The 19,977-nt window shown below is 35.6% G+C and overlaps 2 protein-coding genes across 4 annotated transcripts in view; both read right to left on the reverse strand.

Annotated features, from left to right (window-relative positions):
• Nucleotides 1-3,949, reverse strand: part of MYRFL (myelin regulatory factor like) — a 122,738-nt gene extending 118,789 nt beyond the window's left edge. The window contains exon 1 of the mRNA XM_012441352.2: nucleotides 2,933-3,949. Coding sequence (XP_012296775.2) covers nucleotides 2,933-2,978 — 46 coding nt within the window. The 5' untranslated portion in view covers nucleotides 2,979-3,949. The remainder of the gene's footprint in view (nucleotides 1-2,932) is intronic.
• Nucleotides 3,950-4,970: 1,021 nt separating this feature from the next.
• The window catches only part of RAB3IP (RAB3A interacting protein), a 76,282-nt gene continuing 61,275 nt past the window's right edge, over nucleotides 4,971-19,977 (reverse strand). For 2 of the 3 annotated variants that reach the window (XM_012441351.2, XM_012441350.3), the window contains exons 9-11: nucleotides 14,885-14,984; nucleotides 14,729-14,798; nucleotides 4,971-12,406 (exon numbers count right to left, since the gene is read on the reverse strand). In XM_012441351.2, coding sequence (XP_012296774.1) covers nucleotides 12,324-12,406; nucleotides 14,729-14,798; nucleotides 14,885-14,984 — 253 coding nt within the window. In that variant the 3' untranslated portion in view covers nucleotides 4,971-12,323. Of the gene's footprint in view, nucleotides 12,407-14,728; nucleotides 14,799-14,884; nucleotides 14,985-19,977 lie in introns of those variants that run through there. The other variant, XM_064376994.1, reaches the window with a different exon arrangement.

Genomic DNA, 19,977 nt, shown 5'->3' on the forward strand with positions numbered 1-19,977 from the left:
GTAAACTATAAAGAAAATAAAAATCTTCATAATTCTGTCACTCCAAGGTAACCACTATTAATGCTTCAAGTATATCCATCTGTTTTTTTCTAAGTATTTGTATGTGCACAAATGGAAGTATGTTAACTGTTTCCAACTCAGTTTTAATAAACTTTGTTATAGAAAGTTATCTACATATTATCTAATTGTGTTTTTATATTCCACATTGTAATTCGCTCTTTTCCTTAAGATCAAAAACATTTTCCCTTGTCATCATTTTTAATAGCTACAAAATATTTCATTATATGTTAGAACCATAACAAATCCACTACTATTAGAAATTTAGGTTGTAACCAGTATTTAGTTATTATAAACAAAACTATGTACCCATCTTCTGACAACCTTTTTCTTGCAGTGGTACCGTTTTACTGAAAAAGCCAAACATTTCACATGGCATCTAAGTTACCAGAGGATGCTGCGATCCCTAGAGTGCCTGATGTGCCTCTTCTGCTTTAGCTAACAGGCCTACCTATTGCATCAGTGGCTGGCAGACAAGGATTTGAATTAGAACTGGGATTACCCAGAACAACCACCCTTGTCATTTTCATGAGACACCATAAAGACTTAGTCACGTTTGGAAGTTTAAAATACAAACTAAGATCATGAGCTTTGACAGTCAAGGCCATTTAATTCAAGCTGATTTAATTCAAGATAATTTTTTAACACAGAAATGCTTATAAGGAAAAATACATTATTTAGGGCTTAGTTTCTTAGAATGAAGAGCCTGAGGAAATGGAGAAAAATAGCTTTCGGGTGGGTAACAAATTGTCAAATATTTTCCTTGAATTTTTTTTTAATATGAGATGGTATTGGATTAGAAACAGTAACGTATCAATAGGAGCATGACATGAAACAGCTGGTTCCTCTCATTAAAATATCAGATTCAAGGAAAGGGTGTAGCTCAGAGGTAAAGCACCAGACCGCTAACCAAGAATATCAGCTTCAGTTCAGCTGTCTTCATTTTAAAAATTTGAAAGGGTCCAAGGAAAGGAATTATTAAAATGTAAAACAAGGGATCCAAAGTGCTACAAGCTACCATTTAAAGGAAGTGGTTGTTGAACTTGACTCAGAGTAGGTGCTAAATATTTGCTGAATAGTAGAGATAATAAAAAATTGACAATTAGCTGTGTGATTTTCAGGGGGATGGGAATCACTTAAGCTAGTGCCTTCATTTTAATTCATAAAGTCTACCACTGTTTTCCAACTATTCAAAGATAAAGTAAGAAAAAACACTGACCATTTTATTCTCTTGCAATAAAGAATGGACTTTTTCCCATCAAAAAGGCTTCAAATGGAGCCACAGAGTTCGGTTTGGACTAAGAAAAATACTATTATAATAATGATCAGATAATTGCAACAAGCTGCAGAGGGGACTTTTAGAAACAATATCCATAGAGACCTCCAAAAATAGTACAAACAAGGACAGTATAGGGATCTCATAGAAATAAAAGATTTTTCAAAAAACAGAAGGTAGACCAGATTCAATGTTCAGGTCTTCTCCAGCTCTAGAGGCAAATTGAGTAGATTTTTGCATGTATACAATAAATTGCTGATTTCTCTAAAATAGATGCAATGGTAGATTGAAGCTTGCTACCTACTGCTCACACAAAAGTTGTATATGATATAAAATCAGGCAATAACAATCTAGCAACATTAGTGTGCCTACCATGTGCCAAGCATGAACCAGGTAGGCAATACCAACTTGGCACTGTCAGAAAGAGAACACTCAATGGGATGGATGGCAGGACTGAGATAACACGATAATTCTTTTGGTCTTATATTCCTTCTCACCACTTCTGGCAAAATCCAAGCCACAGAAACTATCCTATGGTGTCGATTCCTCCCAATAGTGACAGAGAATCTTACTATTTCTTTGGCAGGCCCTGTCACTCTTTAGTGTTCAGCATTGTTTGCTATTCAGTCCATTCCATTCAACCTTTAAATATATATTATTTGTCAGGCACTTTACAAAGCACAAGAAATACCAAAAGCACTTTTCTCAATGTGCTGCTGACTGATTCCTAGATTCTGTAAATAAGCAGGTCTGCCCTCACTTCTTCTCATACTCCCTCAGGCAAAATACCTTAACGTGTAAAAATAATGGCCACGTTTCCCTTCACATGGAATCTGAGCATGGCTAACTGACAGAGAACTGAAGCCACAGTGATGTGGGGTCTCCAAATGGCACACCTAAAAGGTGACACAAGAGGAAAAGTCTTAACTAACATTTTCAACAGACCCACCCTTTGACTATTATCTCAATTAAATATGAGAAGCTGTACTGTCATTTTAAGTGTTTAGAAGGAAAAAAAACCCATGTAACATATCTCATAGTATACGTTCCTTGAAGAAAAATATATTCAACTTCAAAAACAAATCAGTATTCAGTTACATATTTTTTAAGTATTGTGAAGAACAGAAAGATGGGAATAGGGTGGTTTAGACAGAGGTGTCTTGCTGTTTTAGGTTATCTTGTATTTAATTATACTAAGAGAAAAAAATGTTTTAAGTAAAATCTTTCATTTTTTCTTGTGCTATACTCAATCATTTTACAGATAAGACACATCTGTAGTTTTTTTAAACATAGGATATGGGAAAAAATAAAATCTAGCACAGGACAGGGACAAGTAATAGTAACATAAATATGCTGACTCCTTGATTCTAACAACCAAACTGTAAGATGGAAATCCTGTTTTGTTTAAAATCTCTATCCATACCATTGATTTTTTGCTACCAATGTAGCAAATAACCCCCACTTTTGATATTAGGAGAGTTACCTAAGTATGATAGCATTTCTTTCAAAACAAAGTTTAAGTGAACACAGAAAAGATGAAACAGGAACAGTGAGCATTTCTCAGAAGCAGCAACGTCATGTTGGAAATTGGCCTCTTACCTTCAAAGAACTGCTGCAGGGCCTCATTTTCACCCACCACATCCATGGTGCTGTGATCCTGGTACTATTTCCTCATAAAACAACGGTTATCAGACCTCAGGAAGTAAGTGTTGTCCTTTTGATTCAAAGCCTACGAATGCTCTTGAAAAGTCTTCATTTTCTTTTTATTGGAGTGAAGCATATCTTTGGCTATCAATTTGTTCCCAGAAAGATGGTTGAGTTTTCAAATGTGATTATAAAACTGGAAGAACATGCAGACATGCATTTAAAAAAAAATTCATAAAGGAAAGTGGTAGCAAATTCATCTATCTTAATATAGGGAACTGTGTCTACTCTGCCTTTCGTCTTTAAGGACCTTTGTCCTTAGTGACACATGTAATTACATAAATGGGCAATAAATACATAGTCTTATCTCTTATTTGTCCTTTTACACCAGTATATCTCCACCTTTATCAACTAGATCCATTGAGCTACCACCAAGAAAAGATACTTATTTTTTTTAACATAGAAAAAAGGAATAAATCAATATAATCACTTTTGTAGATACCTACAATCACAAGTAATTTTAAAAGGCTTGTGATAATGAAAAGTTAGAATTTGTTCAATATTTCCAAATTTACAGCAAAAACTTAAATACCTTAATACAAACCTGGTTTATTTCCTCTACGGCTTATTTGCTTCCAAAGCATAAACCATAAAGTATGAGAAGTCCCTCTAACAAGCAACAAAAACTGCATTACCAATTTAATAATTCTCACAGCTGAGTCACTAGTAGCTGGATTCACTCCTAAATATAAAACCATACTCAAATAAATGCTTTGTTTTCACTGCTTACCTATAATTTATTTAATCATGGCCTAAGAAAATACAATTAGGAAATTAAATTATCCTTTCAGCCCCTTCGTTTTCTCTTTTTTTCCCAACTATTTGGAAAAAAAATAGAATAGTACCATAAAATATTCATATACTCTTCACCTACACTTACCAATTACTGACTCTCTCTACATATTATATACATAAAAAATATATTTTTATATAAAATATATATTTATAAAATATGTATTTATATATCTTTATATATAACATATATTAAAAATATATATATTTTATAAAAGTATATAACTTTATAAAAATATATAAAATATATATATTATATATAATATAGAGTATTTTTATGTGTATATATATATATCATATATATATATGACTTGTCTTTATCGATCTGAGGCTCAGTGTGACCTTCAAAAGAAGCTCCTAAACTTTTTTTCTAAGCTAAACTTAGTTTGCTCATTTTCAAGTAACAGTAAATGTGTAATTTTAAAATACATGTTTGAAATTATGTCATCTACTAATTCTAATAATGAAACAATAGACAAATTTGGAAAATATTATCATCTCATATATAATTTCTTCCAGTCTCCAAAATATTTTTTATGGCTTTTTGATTTCTGATTAAGGATCCAATGGATGCCCACGCACTGTCTTTGGTTATGTCTTTTTAAAATATAGAACAGTCCCCTTGTCATTTTGGTTGGTTTGTGCTCTTCATGATTTTTTTTTTTTTTTTTACAGTCCAGGCTCAATGCCTTGTAGAATATCTCATTTTCCAGATTTGTCTGTTATTTCATTATTAGAATTAGTAGGTGACATAATTCCAAACATATATTTTTAAATTTCACACATATATGTTACTTAAAAATGATTAAACTGAGTTTAGCTTAGAAAAGGTTTAGGAGCTTCTTTTGAAGTCACACTGAGCCTCAGGTCTATAAGGACAAGTCATCAAGTTGTTTAAAGAAATGAATTTTCAACAATTGTGTGAAGCTGTCTGCTGGGTGCAGGAAATAAAAAGATGAATATATAACACTCCCTGCCCTCCATAACTCAAATCTAGGGCATGAGAAAAACACAAGTGACTGTAACTCAGGGCTGACTGACGCGGGGACAAATGTCTCAAGAGAACAGAGGAAGGAGAGTAATTTAATCTGGGAGGAATTGGAAAGGTGCCACAAAGAGCTAGGATGTAAATACACTTAAACAGTGGGTAGGGTGGTTTTTATTTTTTAAATTAACAAATAATAACTGCTTATATTCATGGGGTACACAGTGATATTTCCATACATATAATGTGTAGTGATCAGATCAGAATAATTAGCATATCCATCATCTCAAACATTCATTTCTTTATGTTGGAAACATTCAACATCCTCCTTCCAGCTATTTGAAACTATGCATTACTGTTAACTACAGTCAACCTACAGTGGTACAGGATATACTAAACAATAAGTATGTTTCTTGCAACATGAGCAAAGCCTTGGAAGGCAAAGAGCACAGGTACAGAGATTGTGTGCTTAGTGCAGTGAGAGAGGAGATTGGAAAATAGGCTGAAGAAAGATGGTGGTAGTTTATTTCCAATTTTTATGGATATATAATAGTTTTACATACTTATGGGGTACATATATCTTTGATACAAATATACAATGGTAATAATCAAATCAGGGTAATTGGGGTATCCATCACTTCAAACCTTTATCATTTGTGTTGGGAACATTTCAAATCCACTCCTTTAGTTATTGTGAAATATACAATAAATTACTGTTAACTGTATTTGACCTGTTGTGCTACCAAACACTAGATCATATTCCTTTTATATAACTGTATTTTTGCACCCATCACCCAATCCCTCTTTATCCTCTCACCTTCCAAACCCCATTACCCTTCCCAGCCTCTGCTATCCACCATTGTATGTACTTATGGTGGTAGATTCTGAATGTAATTTGATTACATGCATCACATTCATTCTAAATGTATCTATTGATAGTTTCTATCTGGGTGGGTGTGGGGCATGATACAATCCCAACTAACTCAGAGAGATTTCTGTGTCAGAATGTGTTGGCTGAGGCAATAACCAAAGTTTAAGCAGTTAAGAAGCTACTGCAAAATCCAGGTAGGCTGTAGTCAAGCCCGAAGTAAGGTGACGTAGAACAAAGCACTGGTTACTGACTGGATATAGGCAGCAAGGATGAAGTCAAATGATTCTTTTTAAGGATTTATATGCCTTTAAGTAAAATATGAATTAAGATGCCTAAAACATGTAGTCTCTGGTTAACTCTAGACTCCAAGGGAAGCTCCCAGCCAAGTTTCCTGGAGGCCACTGGAAATAAGACATGACACTATAATCTACTGCCAAGTGATGATTCTGGATCCTGTCCGCCAGTTCACCCACAGACTTCATGTTCTCACCAGCACAGTGATGTGGCAGGAAGCACCACAGAGAAATAAATTAGATTTCATTTAATGGCCCGAGAAGCTAAGGTTAGAATTGGGGTTCCAAACTGAAATACCTCCAAGGCCCAGCAGATAAGTGAGTAAAGTGGGTCTCTTAGCCTTGGTGTCAGGGAGACACTCCAGGATGGTGGGTCATAGAGCAAACCAGGAGTGCATGCCCTGTGCAAGGGTGTAGCCAACCAACAGGTGGAGTCACTCAACTTCACCCAAGTGTTGTCATTCAAGAATGCAGGTTCAGTGTTGTCAAAACAGCAAATTTTAAAAGAGCAGCTTGAAATGCAGATTTTAGATTTCCTCATTTTTAAATGTTGGCAATTGTTTAAAAACAAGATGGACAAACAGAAAAATAAACCAAAACACTGTCAAGGACAAGTAACACATCATGTGAAAACAGAGCCCGCAAAATACAACCTTTGTGCCAAGATCTGCGGAAAGTGAAGAGAACTGAGAAGGAAGTTGTTGGGGGGACTAGAAAATCTCTATTAATCAGAGTCCAGAGCACTCCACCGAGAGCACAATCCAGCTGGTGGAAATGGGATTTAAGTGGAAATTCCTCTGTGAATAACAAATATAAGCGTATTTCCCTGATTACGGTCTTTATGTCTTTTACATTTTCCAACTCTCTTGACAAACCCCATTTTGCACAGATTCAGTGAAGAGTTGTCCTCTTGAAGAGTAATCTAACCTAGTTGTGGTTTAGGTTTGCTTTGGTATTGACATTTCCTAGAGAGCTCCAACAGATAAACAGATAAAAGCTGAGCTACTTCAGTTAAATCTGGGGATGTGGTGATGGGAGCCTTGTCTCCCTCTCGAGACTGTCCCTGAGAACTGTAGTTCTAGAATCTAATCCTCATGACCTCAAGACGTTCCTCTGGAAGTAAACTGTGTGTGAACTTGTTCTCCCTTAAGAAGCTGCCTTGAAGAAGGGTTTCAATTCTTTAATATTTCAGCAAATTTGCTCTTCTACAGTTTTTTAGTTTTGCAGATTTTCATGAAGTTTTTTAAAGCTAACGTTCATATTATTTCTCTGTTAACAACTACCACTATGAAAACTTTTCTATTGAGTTTGGATTTTTTTTCTAAGTGCTATGGCCAGCCACCAAAAGGGCTTTAAGCAGGGAAAGGACATTATCTGATTTTTGTTTTATGAAGATTCCTGTGGCTGCCATGTCAGTGATTGTAGGAGGGCATGAGTGGATGCAAGGATAGCAGACATTAGTGCAGGAGCTCAGGTGAAAGATAATTGCTTGGACAGAGTGGTAGCAGTGGATATGGAGGGAAGTGGATAGATTTAAGATGTTTTGGAGACAGCTGATGGAATTTGCTGATAACTGGATTGGGAGTGACAATGACAAATAAAGGAACCCAGAATAAGCCCCAGAATTTTGTTTAAGCAACTGAGAGTTCAGCCATGGCAGATTTGTAAGCACAAAAGTTAAACACAGATAGAAATTCATACTGCATTGGACTCTTTCAAGCAGTGTCTTATTTTAAAAAACAAACATTTTATCTAGGAAAAAAATGCAACAATGAAAACCTTTGAAAACAAAAGCCTATGAATAAAAGCAGACCCATTTTAGACTCTGGATGCACAGAACAAAAACACATAGGATTCTTGTGGTGGTGATGGGAGTAAGCAAAGAGGTAACAGGTTGCAAGTTATTTTAAGGATTAAGATCCAATGTTCAGAAACCAAATCTTGTTCTTCCAGTGTGGATCCTTAGTCAAAGGCTGTGAATTGTCTTCAAGCCAAGAGAAACCATGAAGAACACTTGATTCAGTCTTTATTGGTGGCCAGAAAGGAGTGGCGACCTACCTGACCTTCCCTGTTTTCGGGAGCCAAACCTGGACCAGAATGCAGGTCTGAGTGACTCTCAACCCAGAACTGTCTCCATTAAGCCAGGCTCTCACCCTAGCTCTAAACCAATTTTCAAAAACTTGTCCAAGAGTCTTCCTCTTTTGAATTGGTAATCTTGGCAATTAAATTCTGTGTAGAAACACTCTCCTGAACATAATCAGCACACTGGTTCTTCCTTTTCTGTTGCTTTGCTCTTCCTAACAGTTCCTCCTTTCGTCTTTGCAGGCTTCTTCTTCTCTGTCATAGTAACTCAGAGCCCAGTGCTGTACTTCATCTCCAAAATGTCCCTAAAGCTCCCATCTGATCCCGTGGCTAACTACTCCCAAAATTATCTCCTGGACTGACCTTATTAAATTTATACTTGTATATCCAATACCTACTTAACATCTCCACTTTGATGCTCAGTGGGCACCTCACACTTGATGTATTGTCCAATGCTGAAATTCTGTCTCTGTTTTGCACATACCCCAATTTTCCCCCACCATATATTTCCCCATCTCAACAAACTGCAATAGCTCAAGCCAAAAGCCTAAGATTCTTTCCTTTCTTTTCTTCTCTCTCAAATGCAATTCATCAACAATCTTGTCAGCTTTTATTTTTTATTTTTGGAATGAAGGCACATATAATTGGGCTAATAATGCTTGGTTCATAATACACCACCAATGTTCCATGCATAATTCTTATTCATTTGTTTGTGCATTTATTTTGTTTTTAAAAATTTTTAGAGGGGGGGCATGCTCTATGTTGCCCAGGTTGGAATATAGTAGCTATTCACAGGTGAAACTATAGCACACTAGAGCCTTGAACTCCTGGCCTCAAGGGATCTTTCCACCTCAGACTCCCAAATAGCTGGGACTATAGGCACACACCACTACACCCAGCTCATGTACTTACTCTTAATGACAAATGAACCACCCCAAAACCCACCAGCTAACCCAGCAACTAAAACATTACCAGTGACTTACTCATAGATTTGCTCCTCCTCTACCTCTCTCACACCCAGAGGTAACCACTATCTTGAACTTTATTACTACTTTTTAAGTTCTGTCACATGTCAATGCCTAAACAGCTGTTCAGTTTTAGCTGTCCTTAACTTTTATGTCATAGTTTTCTCAGAATTGCTTTTTCATTTTGAATTATTGTGCTGCATGTAGCTGGTATTCATTCATTTTGCTGCCATATAACAATCATTCTGTGAACACATTACACCCTCTGACACATAAACATTTTAATTTATTCCAGAACATTCTTACATGTGTGTTCTGGGGAACTTTGTGCAAGCATTTTTCAAGTATATGCTGAAAAGTGAAATTGCTGATTCATGGATATACAATTTTGTTTTTTTGGTCAGGATCTCACTGTCACTCAAGATAGAGTGCAGTGGCACAATCATGATTCACTGCAGCCTCAACCTCCTGGGCTTAAGCAATCCTTCCACCTCAGCTTCCCGACTAGCTGGGACCACAGGCATGTGCTACTATACCCAGCTAATTTTTAAAATATTTTGTACAGATGAGGTCTCCCTATGTTGCCCAAGCTGGTCTTGAACTTGTGGGCTCAAGTGATCCTCCTACCCCAGTCTCCCAAAGAGGCATGAGCCACCAGGCCTGGCCCAACTTGTCCAGTGAATGGTTTTTCACAGTGGATATACCAATTGATACCCCTATCAGCAATATGTGATACTACTGACTAAAACCCTCTCCAAAAACTTGACTTTGTTGTGTCTCTTCATTTTCACCAAATGAATTTGAACATGTCACTGTCATCTTCATTTACATTTTCCTGATTAAGAGATGAAAATCTCTTAATATGTTTATTGGCCCATAAGGCACTTCTAATTGTGTGGAAAAACTGGTTCAGTCTTTTGCCCATTTCTGTGACATTGTCCTTTTTTGTTGGTTTGTAGAATTTCTGTATACATTCTTGATACTATTACCGGTTATAAATGTTTAGTATCTTCTCTCAGTTTGTAGTTTGGCTTTATTTTTTAATTTTATTTTTTAGAGACAGGGCCTCCCTATGTTGCCTAGGTTGGACATGAACCCCTAGGCTCAAGCAATCTTCCCACCTCAGCCTTCCAAGTTTTGATGGAGAGAAATTTTATTTTTTTTTTTGTGGAGACAGTCTCTCTATTTTGCCCAGGCTCATCTCGAACTCCTGGGCTCAAGCAATCCTTATGCCTCCACCTCCCAAAGTGGTGGGATTACAGGCATGACACCATGCCTAACCACTGATGCACAATTCCTAAGTTAAGAATTTATAATACAGCATAACTTATTTTATTTTATGGTTATCTTTTATGGTTTCTTTCTGCTTCCAGTCTACAAAGTTCTTCCTAAAGGGAATAGGATCAGGAAGATAATCATTTATATTTTCTAAATATAATTCAATTACATTTTAACCTATAATTCCAATATATTTTCTACATCATCATCCTGTCTCAATTTTAAAGAGCGTGCTTCTAGTATATCAGGTTGAAAAGTATTCTTCCCTTTATAGATTACTGAGTTATTATTAATAGGTATACTAATTTTCTTTAGTCTTTTTATTTATCTTTTTTAAATCATCAACAAACTTTCCCGAGTATTTGATTACCTTTCTTTCAAATCTCTTACAGCATCTACTGGATTTGTTTCTCTTTTTATTTAGGTACTTTCTCCAAAAGTGGTTTTAGTTTGTTTGGAAAATCTTCCGAAGCCTTGATGGCACATGTTTTTATTAATGCCCTCACATTAGAATAACTATTTTCAGAACATAAAATTCTAGGTTCAAAGTTTTTTTCATGTTCAATTTCACATTCTTGAGCTGGGCATGGTAATGATGGTTTTTACTATAACATACTCCAATGTCCTTTTGTCTGTGGGCTCCCATCCAGCTAGGTGGCTGAAGTCATCTACAGGTAAGATTGACCAAATCTCTTCACAGGACTTCAGAAAACCAGCTCTCTCATACACTGCTCCTGTGAATACAAATTGGTTAACTTTTCTGAATGGCAATCTAACAATACAGATCAAACACTTAAAAATACATATATATATTGACTCAACAATTTTATCTCCAGGCATCTACATGAAAGAACTCAACAATGTCCAAGTGTACAGATAAGGCAATATAAAAAATAAACTGAAACAACCTCATCTCCAAACACAATTAAATTATGTTAAAATTCTATAAACAGGAATTAGGCTGTATAGGATTACCCACAGGGAAAAAGTATTTAATGTTTAGATTTAAAAAGCAAAAAAGTCTACATTTTGTTTCAAAAATATGCATATGTAAGTAGAAAATACCTGAAAGCTGAAAGGCTACTCTCCAAAAATATTAATAACAGCTTTCTCTAAACAGAGATTGAAGTGATTTTTCACTTTTTCTTTTTGCTTTTCTGTACTTACTATATTTCTACTGCAAACCCCTTTGCTATAATTTCTCCAGTTGAGTCAGTTTTACAATTTGGAACACAGAGATCAAGTGGTTCTATAATCAGTGTATACTTTGCATGTACCATTCTTTCAACCCACACCCCTCTAAACCCTTTTGACACACATCAAACTCATTTACATCTATGTTCCTCCAATATCATTATAATGGTCAACATATATAAAACATGAATACACTACACCAAGACGCTCAGGAATATCTCTCTGGGATAAAATTTGACTGTCTATCACCAAAATAAAGGGATTCTTTCAATTACAGAGAGCAGAATAATTAGAACAGTAACTTTCAAACTTCGTAGCAGCAGAAGTATTTCTTCAAATAAATTCTTTTTTGAAGCCCAATATATAAAACAGACAAAAATAAAGCCATTCTAGAGGTGGGGGCCTTGGAAAATGAGTAATGTCCACTCAGCCTTCTTCCTTGCCTCTCACAAGGAGGGAAACTGCTGGGTAGTTTGAAAATTACTATTTAATACATTCTGCTAACCCTAAATGCCATGTCAGAGCTAGAAGAGAAAACGTACACACATTCAATCTAACATTTATTTATTTCCGTTTTTTTTTTTTTTTTTGCAACTGTAAATTACATTCACTAGTACACCTGTAATTCTTCATAGTGTGTTCAACTAAAGAATAAGCAAACACAGCATAGGTCACTTTAAAAGAAATCATAGTATTTCTTAGAGCAATTTTCAAAAGAGGAAAAAGTCTTAGGCCCACTCTCTGGAAATAAATATCAAGTAACCATAAAAATATTCAGCCATTTTTCAGTTATTCAAGGAGTTCATGCATGGTCCCACGCAGAGCATCAGAGTTCCTCTTTGAAATAACCCAGCTTTGCCAATGACATCTCTTTTCTCAACTGCATAACTTCCCAAAACATCTGATCAACTATACAAACAGAAAAGAGAGATATTTAAATCATAAAATACCATCTTTATTATTTTTAATGTTTTGCGGGAAACTTGTTAGCTGAAATGTCAATTGTGCATTTCCTAAAGATGTACCTACATTTTTTCAATAATTCACATAAACTTTTCCACAGACTTGTGACCATCCCAGTTTTATCAATAAATAAAGCAAAAGTCACCAGTTTTGTCACAATTATTTGTTAAATACATCAGAGACTATCATTTTAGCTCAAGAAAAGGTAGACTTTTCAGTGTCCTGAGTAAATGTCAATGCTGTTACCTTAAGTTAGTATATTCAATGCTCAATTATTCGAGTTATTCTCTAACTTATGATTCTTCTTGCTCTACTTTGCTATATTGTGGCCATTTTACTCTTCATTAACACTAACAGAGGGTGAAGAAGAACAAAAGCAAACAAGACAATCCAGAAAACTCAGTAGCATTGTTTGTGAGTAATAAAAAGGCTTCAGATAAGGCTCAAAATTAGAGCATCTTCCATGCATGTGGAAGATGAACTGTAAATTCAATTACCTGTACTTTTTTAAGTTCCCACTCTAAGTGGAAAAACATTGGTTCCTTATTTCAGACAATGAAAGGTCTCTGTTTACATGATCAGATTATATCCATTTAGATTAATGGTTCTCAATCATGAAAGATTCCAGTACTACCACTGCCACCACTACTCACCCCCTGGCCACCCGAGGTCCATTTGGCAATGTATAGACAACACCTTTCACTGTCCCATCTGGGGGGTGCTACAGGTATCTAATGAGCAAAAGCTAGGGATGCTATTAAACATCCTACAAATGCACAAGACAGTCCCCACAACACGGAATTATCCAGCTCAAAATGTCACCAGTACCAACGTTGAGAAACTCAGCTTTAGATTTAGCTGCCCTAAATCCTTTGTTAGTATAAGGCACATATATGTAAACAGATTTTAAGACTTGTTTACAAGTAAACAAGACTTGTTTAATACTTGTTTACAATAAACACACATAGTAAATGATATGTACTAAATAGCATGAAGTGGAAGAGTGACAGAAACCAGAGAAGATACTACTTTTATTATCATCACCCTCACCATTCATTACTCGTAACTTTCTTCCTATTTTCATAAAGTAAATTATCTTTCATCTTTCCTACAAACTTCTTATTTAAACAAACAAAAACAGTCTTGACAACTATACTTAACATAAATTTTCTGTTCTCTAGCTTAAATGATATTATTCACCAAGAGGTATTCAAAAAGATTTCAGTTTTATTAAAGTCAAAAAAAGTATTATACAGTTTAAAGACTGCTTTTATGTTACCAAGCCTTTTAAAATTCAACATTAATTAGGTTATTAGGTTAACAGGTTTTTATCCCTATTGTTTTAGGCATCAAAATCTAACTATATGGGATTCTAAAGAACTATAACATTTTTCAACATACCAAACCTTGAGAAAGGCTAAACTAAGTTTTTACCAGCATGACTAATTTCTCCATAGATTTAAGATTCACTGGTCTACATGATTGAAAGATGGTAGGCTTCAACTAGTGTTTAAGCAAGATAATATTTTCAGTGCCTAAAAAATATAAAGAGGGAAATCTCGCAAAACTTTAAATGCAAACTGGCATAGACTTGTCCCTAGCCCACTATCTGCTATTTTTATTTTTATACAATCATTTGTACTCAAGAGACACTCCTTTGGAGCTGTCAGGTCATACTAGTTTTTATGCCTGATATTTAAGATATGTAGCTATAAAACCATATAAAACTGTATTACAAAATATTAACACACTTGCATGAGGTTGGTTCTCCTGGATATATCACCTGCACATTTCTGCTGATTTAGAATATGATAATCTTTATTCCATTAAGAATTATCCTCATGACTGCTTTATTAACTCACACGTGAAAGCAGAAAATACAGGGAAAACTTAATTGTTAGCTCCATCTTGGTTTCCACCAATTAAATCAGACCACTCTGTGGGCTTGCTCATTTTCATCTCTTAAAGAGTCGATTCAATGAGCTTGGAACTCTCTTCACATTTACCATCTGGTTTATCATATACCCCTGATGAGTTAAAACTAATCCTGCTTAAAATTCAAAATTAAGAGTAAAATGAGGCAAATAATTAAACTACAATATTTGTTTAAAGACATTTGTTCCCAAATGCTCCACAAATTTTTTTAGAACTATAGAAGGAATTCAATATAAATGCACCAACAATAAAGTTGATATGTGCATTACTACTACATCCTACATTTTTGCTGAACTTTTATGTAAAGATTTATAATTAATCAAGAACACTCACCATCCTGCTGTTTCACGAGTCCCTGCTGAATGTATCGAATGTATGTAAAAAAGTTACATACAGAAGTGATCTAGGCCAAATGGAAAAAATGTCATGAATGGTCAAATGTATCATGTCAAAGCAAGCTTTATTAAAATTCATGGTTAAGTCACTTACCCTGTATCTGCAAAAAGGAGAAATATAATAATAGTTGCTTGAGTCCCCTAGTTTAATTCTGTGTTTACAGGACTTACTCTGGCCAGTAAGAGCACATTTTCTGTAAAATAATGATAAATTTCAGTTTTTTGAAATTAAAAGCATTTGCCCCTACCTTCTGTACAAGTTGCCTACTCATTCAGTTAGATAACAAATATTTAAGAATCTGCCATGTACCAGGCACAGTTCTAGATGCTGGGCTACAGTGATGAAAAGGACGAAGTCTCCGCCCTTGTGAGACTTACATTCTATTAATAGTATAAGTTTAATGCCATAACATTAACCACAATTCTAGAAACAGAAACTAGGTGTTTTCCATATATGTCCCATCTTGGAACAAATTTACAAATAAGTAATCAGCTGCAGGACAGCTCTCAGCTTTCCATCAGGATTTCAACTTCTCAGTTGAAAATATCCTTATGATGACTGTTCAAGTCTCAAAGCATGTTGATAGCTTGCGGGGTAATAGTTTCCACATGGGGTATTTGTTTATTTGGTTGGTTGGTTGCTATGTATACATTTAATGTGGGACCTAGGGAGAAGTACAAAGGAATAAGCCACCTTATAAAAATACTGAATCTTAACAATCGTATAACAAGTTCACTAAATTTCACACCACCCTTTCTATTTGCATATGACAAAAAGCTAAAATTTTATATGAGGGCTTCCTGGCTGGGGTTAGGCTATCAGCCTCTTGAGGGCAGGGACTTTGATTCATCTTTAAATGCCTGGCACCAAGCATGTGCCAAGTACACAGCACACGTTCAATGACTGCTGCATAAGTAATGACTCATCTGTTACTCTATGGCTCTGTGAGGTAAAGCTGGCATGTCTATCAGGCTGGACTTGCAGCAGCCCAGCTGTCATCCTCCTAAGCTAGAAACCTGGCTTAATACAACTATCACTCCCCATCAATGCAAAATTAGCATAGCTCCAAGTAAAGTGAGTAGCCAATAGCATTTTATGTGACAGTACAAATTATATAGTAAATATATTAAATAACAATATGTTTTAGCGATACTTAAAACAAATATAATACAAATGTGCCTCTATATTAAGAAAACACACAACAATGTGTATTTGAAATAGGATAATTTTTGAGGTGGCAATTAAAATCATAAACCAATTCCTATCTTTCTTCAAAAAGCTATTTCTCTATTGTTTCTTTATTAGCAATTCCTTTAATGATCTGTAACAATATTTAGAAGCACTAACTACTAGCTTGAGGAGGATAGAAGATCTAGAAATTTAAAGCACAAAGTGTTGGAAATCTGTGGAACTTCCAAAAGTATAATTTACACAAGAGGAAAATGTGCCATCAAGCTGCTAAAAATCATTTATACACTATTCTTCTGGAAACAGATATATGCCTGCTGGTCTACGATTTAGTTTAATTTTGAAATGGATCTGGTAAGGTGGCTTTAAGTATCAACTTTTAAAATAATAAGTGTTTCTTTTTTTTAACTTCTAAGTTCAGGAGTACACGTGTAGGATGTGCAGGTTTATTACATAAGTAAACATATGCTATAGGGGTTGTTGTATATATTATTTCATCACCCTAGTATCCATTATTCTTCCTGTTCCTCTCCCTCTTCCCATCCTCCACCTTTCCATAGGCTGCAGTGTGTGTTGTTTCCTTCTATGTGTCCAAGTGTTCTCATCATTTAGCTCCCACTTGTAAGTGAGAACAGGCAGCATTTGGTTCTCTGTTCCTATATTAGTTTGCTAAGGATAATGGCCTCCAGCTCCAGCCATGTCCCTGCAAAGGACATGATCTCATTCTTTTTTATGGTTGCATAGCATTCTATGGTGTATAGTGTTTCTTAAAAGATCTCATTTCTAAGCCATTTTGTAAACTGCACACACTAATATATTTGTAGTTAAGCCAGGATTCAAGGCTAACAGACCTCTAACCTCCAACTCCAATTTTTTTCCCAAATATACTACACTACATTAATATATCTCTTTAGACCCAAGATTTCAAATCCTTGTTTGGCCATTTTCACGTGAGAATGTCAACATGTCTACATCTAGACCTGTAATCTCCTTCCATAAACCAAAGCCTTTCCTGTTAATTTCCACAATCACTTCAAATCAATCTTCCAGTCAGACATCTCTAACTCCTTTCTCCTTTACCCATCCCCCACCCCAATCTAAAACTTTTCTTTCTTAAAATCTCTCATATCTTCCCTTTCCTCTCCATATACTCACCATCCTTTGAACACGCTTTGATTTGTTTCTAGGCCTTCAGTTATATGTACTGCTCTTTATCCAAATTCCCCTTATGCTTCAAATACCTAAACCAAATCTCTCTCCCTTCAAGAAGAGTACCTAATCATAGCTGGAATGATCTTGTCTTCTCCAAAACCCTCAGTGTTGTGCCACTGATTTAGTCAATATCTTCACACTCTAGCTCACAAGAGCCATGGCCAGAGCCATATTTCACATTTCACAAAAGAAGACACTATCTTCCTTCAGTTTTTTCCACATAATATGCATCACAAATGCCTTGATTTCTGGCCCCATTCCCACAAGCACAGTATCCTTAAACTTTGTAGACTGTTCTCTAAATCTAAACTAATAATTATTTTACTAAAGATACTATAAATCCACTTTAATTTGATATCCCCATTTATCATTTGATGATATGTGCACATGTATGATGTGTATGATATATAATGCAAGTACAAATTTTAAATTCTACAATAAAAACTGTCATATGCTATATTCAAAATGAGGTATAAATAGACTTTAAAAGTACAAAAACTGCTATGATTAAATTTAATTCTCCATATTTGAGGTGGAAGGATCAGAAAAAAAATACTCTTGTGTTTGTAGAATTTAAGAATGTAAACCCTTTCCCTAAAATTCAGAGGCCACTGTGGTACAAGTGTGGCACTAGGGGAGTGAGGTGGACATGTGGCTTACAGAGCAAATCAAATATATGACTAGGAACCCTCCAACAAATGGTCTCCTCAATAACAACATTCTGTAATCTTGCAGAGAATGTAACGAGCATTAACAGGAAACAGAAATGCATACACAATTCCCACAACAGCTTTAACACAGACCTATTGGTCCATCTCAACCAGTCTTTTCCTCTTCTCGCTTCAAAATAACCCTGACAGTAGTCAGTTATGCTTTCTACGAGCGCTCTCAGGCTTTCCAGTCCCCTATATTGATCTGGCTCTTAGCACTTAATAAGCATCTTTCTCAAAAGCTTTCAAAGTCATTTTCTAAACAGAAGGCAAGACACAATTATGCTGTGGTTTTAGGCAAAACCTTTCACCTTTGCCAGATGTGTTAAGCACTGTTGGTTTCAGTTATTCCTCCTCAGAGGACTGGATAGGAAAAAAGTCTGTCCTCTATGAAATGTGGGAGTCTTATCTCTGAAGGTTTTTAATTCTCAAGTAAGACTCACATATGAAAGATAAAACTGATTGTTTATTAAAGTGAGAATCCTTTACAAACACAATATGAAAGGAGAGGACTCAGCAAGTCTTTTTGGTATATTGTGTTCATGATTGATATGATTTAGTCTAACTCAGTATCTTCCCAAACTATTTTTGATGGTCACCTTCAGAGAGAAGTATTTTATACAGAAACCCAGGACACATGGCTATATTATGTGTTACACGTGTAATAAACAAAAATTCTGCTTATGACCCACTAAACTGATTTCACAATGCACTAATAGGTCACAATATGAGGTTAACACACACACACTCAGGTTTCTATCTCTAGTTCTATCATATATATATATATATATATATATATATATATATATATATATATATATATAATTGTATCAGGTTGGTGCCAAAGTAATCATACTTGGTGCCATTAATTTCTTTCTTTCTTTCTTTTTTTTTTTTTTACTGGTAAAGCTTGAGGTACCAGTTTGAAAGATGCAAGAATGGAGGGTCAGGACCCTTTCATCACATGAGGGGCATGGGATTTCCCAAGAGGGAAGGTGGGGACACTGGATTGAGGGATGACTTGAAGACAGGATGTGGGAGGAATCAGACAGGGAGAGATTGAAGAGTCAGAGAAAGATGGGAAATAAATACGTGTTCATGTGGATGGCAGGGCTGGCTTCACGAACCTGAGACCTGGGCAGTTAACCTATGAGACTAGACCACTACCTTTGGAAGAAAGTTAATGTTTGCAGTGGTGAGGGGGGTTGCCCTTAGGTAATTCAGCAGAAATTACCTTCTAAGCACAGCGAAAGATTTTCTGTGCTTAGAAGTTCCCTATACTTGGTTTAACCCTCTAAGGTTGCTATCTTTAAAATGTTTCATAATTTTTTTTTTAGTATAGACGGGGTTTCACCATGTTGAATGGTGAAAAAAATGAGACCATGGGGTCTCATTCTGTCATCCAGACTGGAGTGCAGTGGTGCACTCACTGCTCACTGCAGCTTCAACCACCTAGGCTTAAGCAATCCTCCTACCTTAGCCTCCAGAGTAGCTAGGACTACAGGCACATCCCACCATACCCAGCTAAGTTTAAAAAAAAATTTTTTTCATAGAGACGTGGTCTCACTCTGTTGCCCAGGCAGATCTCAAATCCTAGCCTTAAAGGATCCTCCTACTTCAGCCTCCCAAAGTGTGGGATTACAGGCGTAAGCCACCGAGCCTGGCCTGTATTATCTTAGATAAATTATTAACTTCTCTGCACTTCGGTGGCCTCATCTGCAGAATGGAAATACTAATAACAGTAGCTATCTTATAAGGTTATTGGGGGGATAGTAGGAGATAATCCATAATAATGTTTTGAGTAGTAGCTGGCATGCTGTAAATACTCAACATAAACCACCTATTACTGTTATAGAAAATATGCAGATGTAGGGTTAGCTTGGAAAATGTTTACAATGCAACAACAAATGCAAAAAAAGCCTACTAACTACTGTGTATTTTATGACTCCAATTTTGTGAAAACTATGCCTGCTTATGGAAAAAGATTTGAAGAAAATATGCTTATATGAAAAGAATTTGTTACAGGGATGGGATTATGTGTAGCATTTTTTTTTTTTTTTTTTTTTTTAAGACAGG

This window comes from Aotus nancymaae, unplaced genomic scaffold, assembly GCF_030222135.1.
Source record: "Aotus nancymaae isolate 86718 unplaced genomic scaffold, 86718_ANA_hifiasm-v0.15.2.pri h1tg000016l, whole genome shotgun sequence".
Classification (NCBI taxonomy): domain Eukaryota; kingdom Metazoa; phylum Chordata; class Mammalia; order Primates; family Aotidae; genus Aotus; species Aotus nancymaae.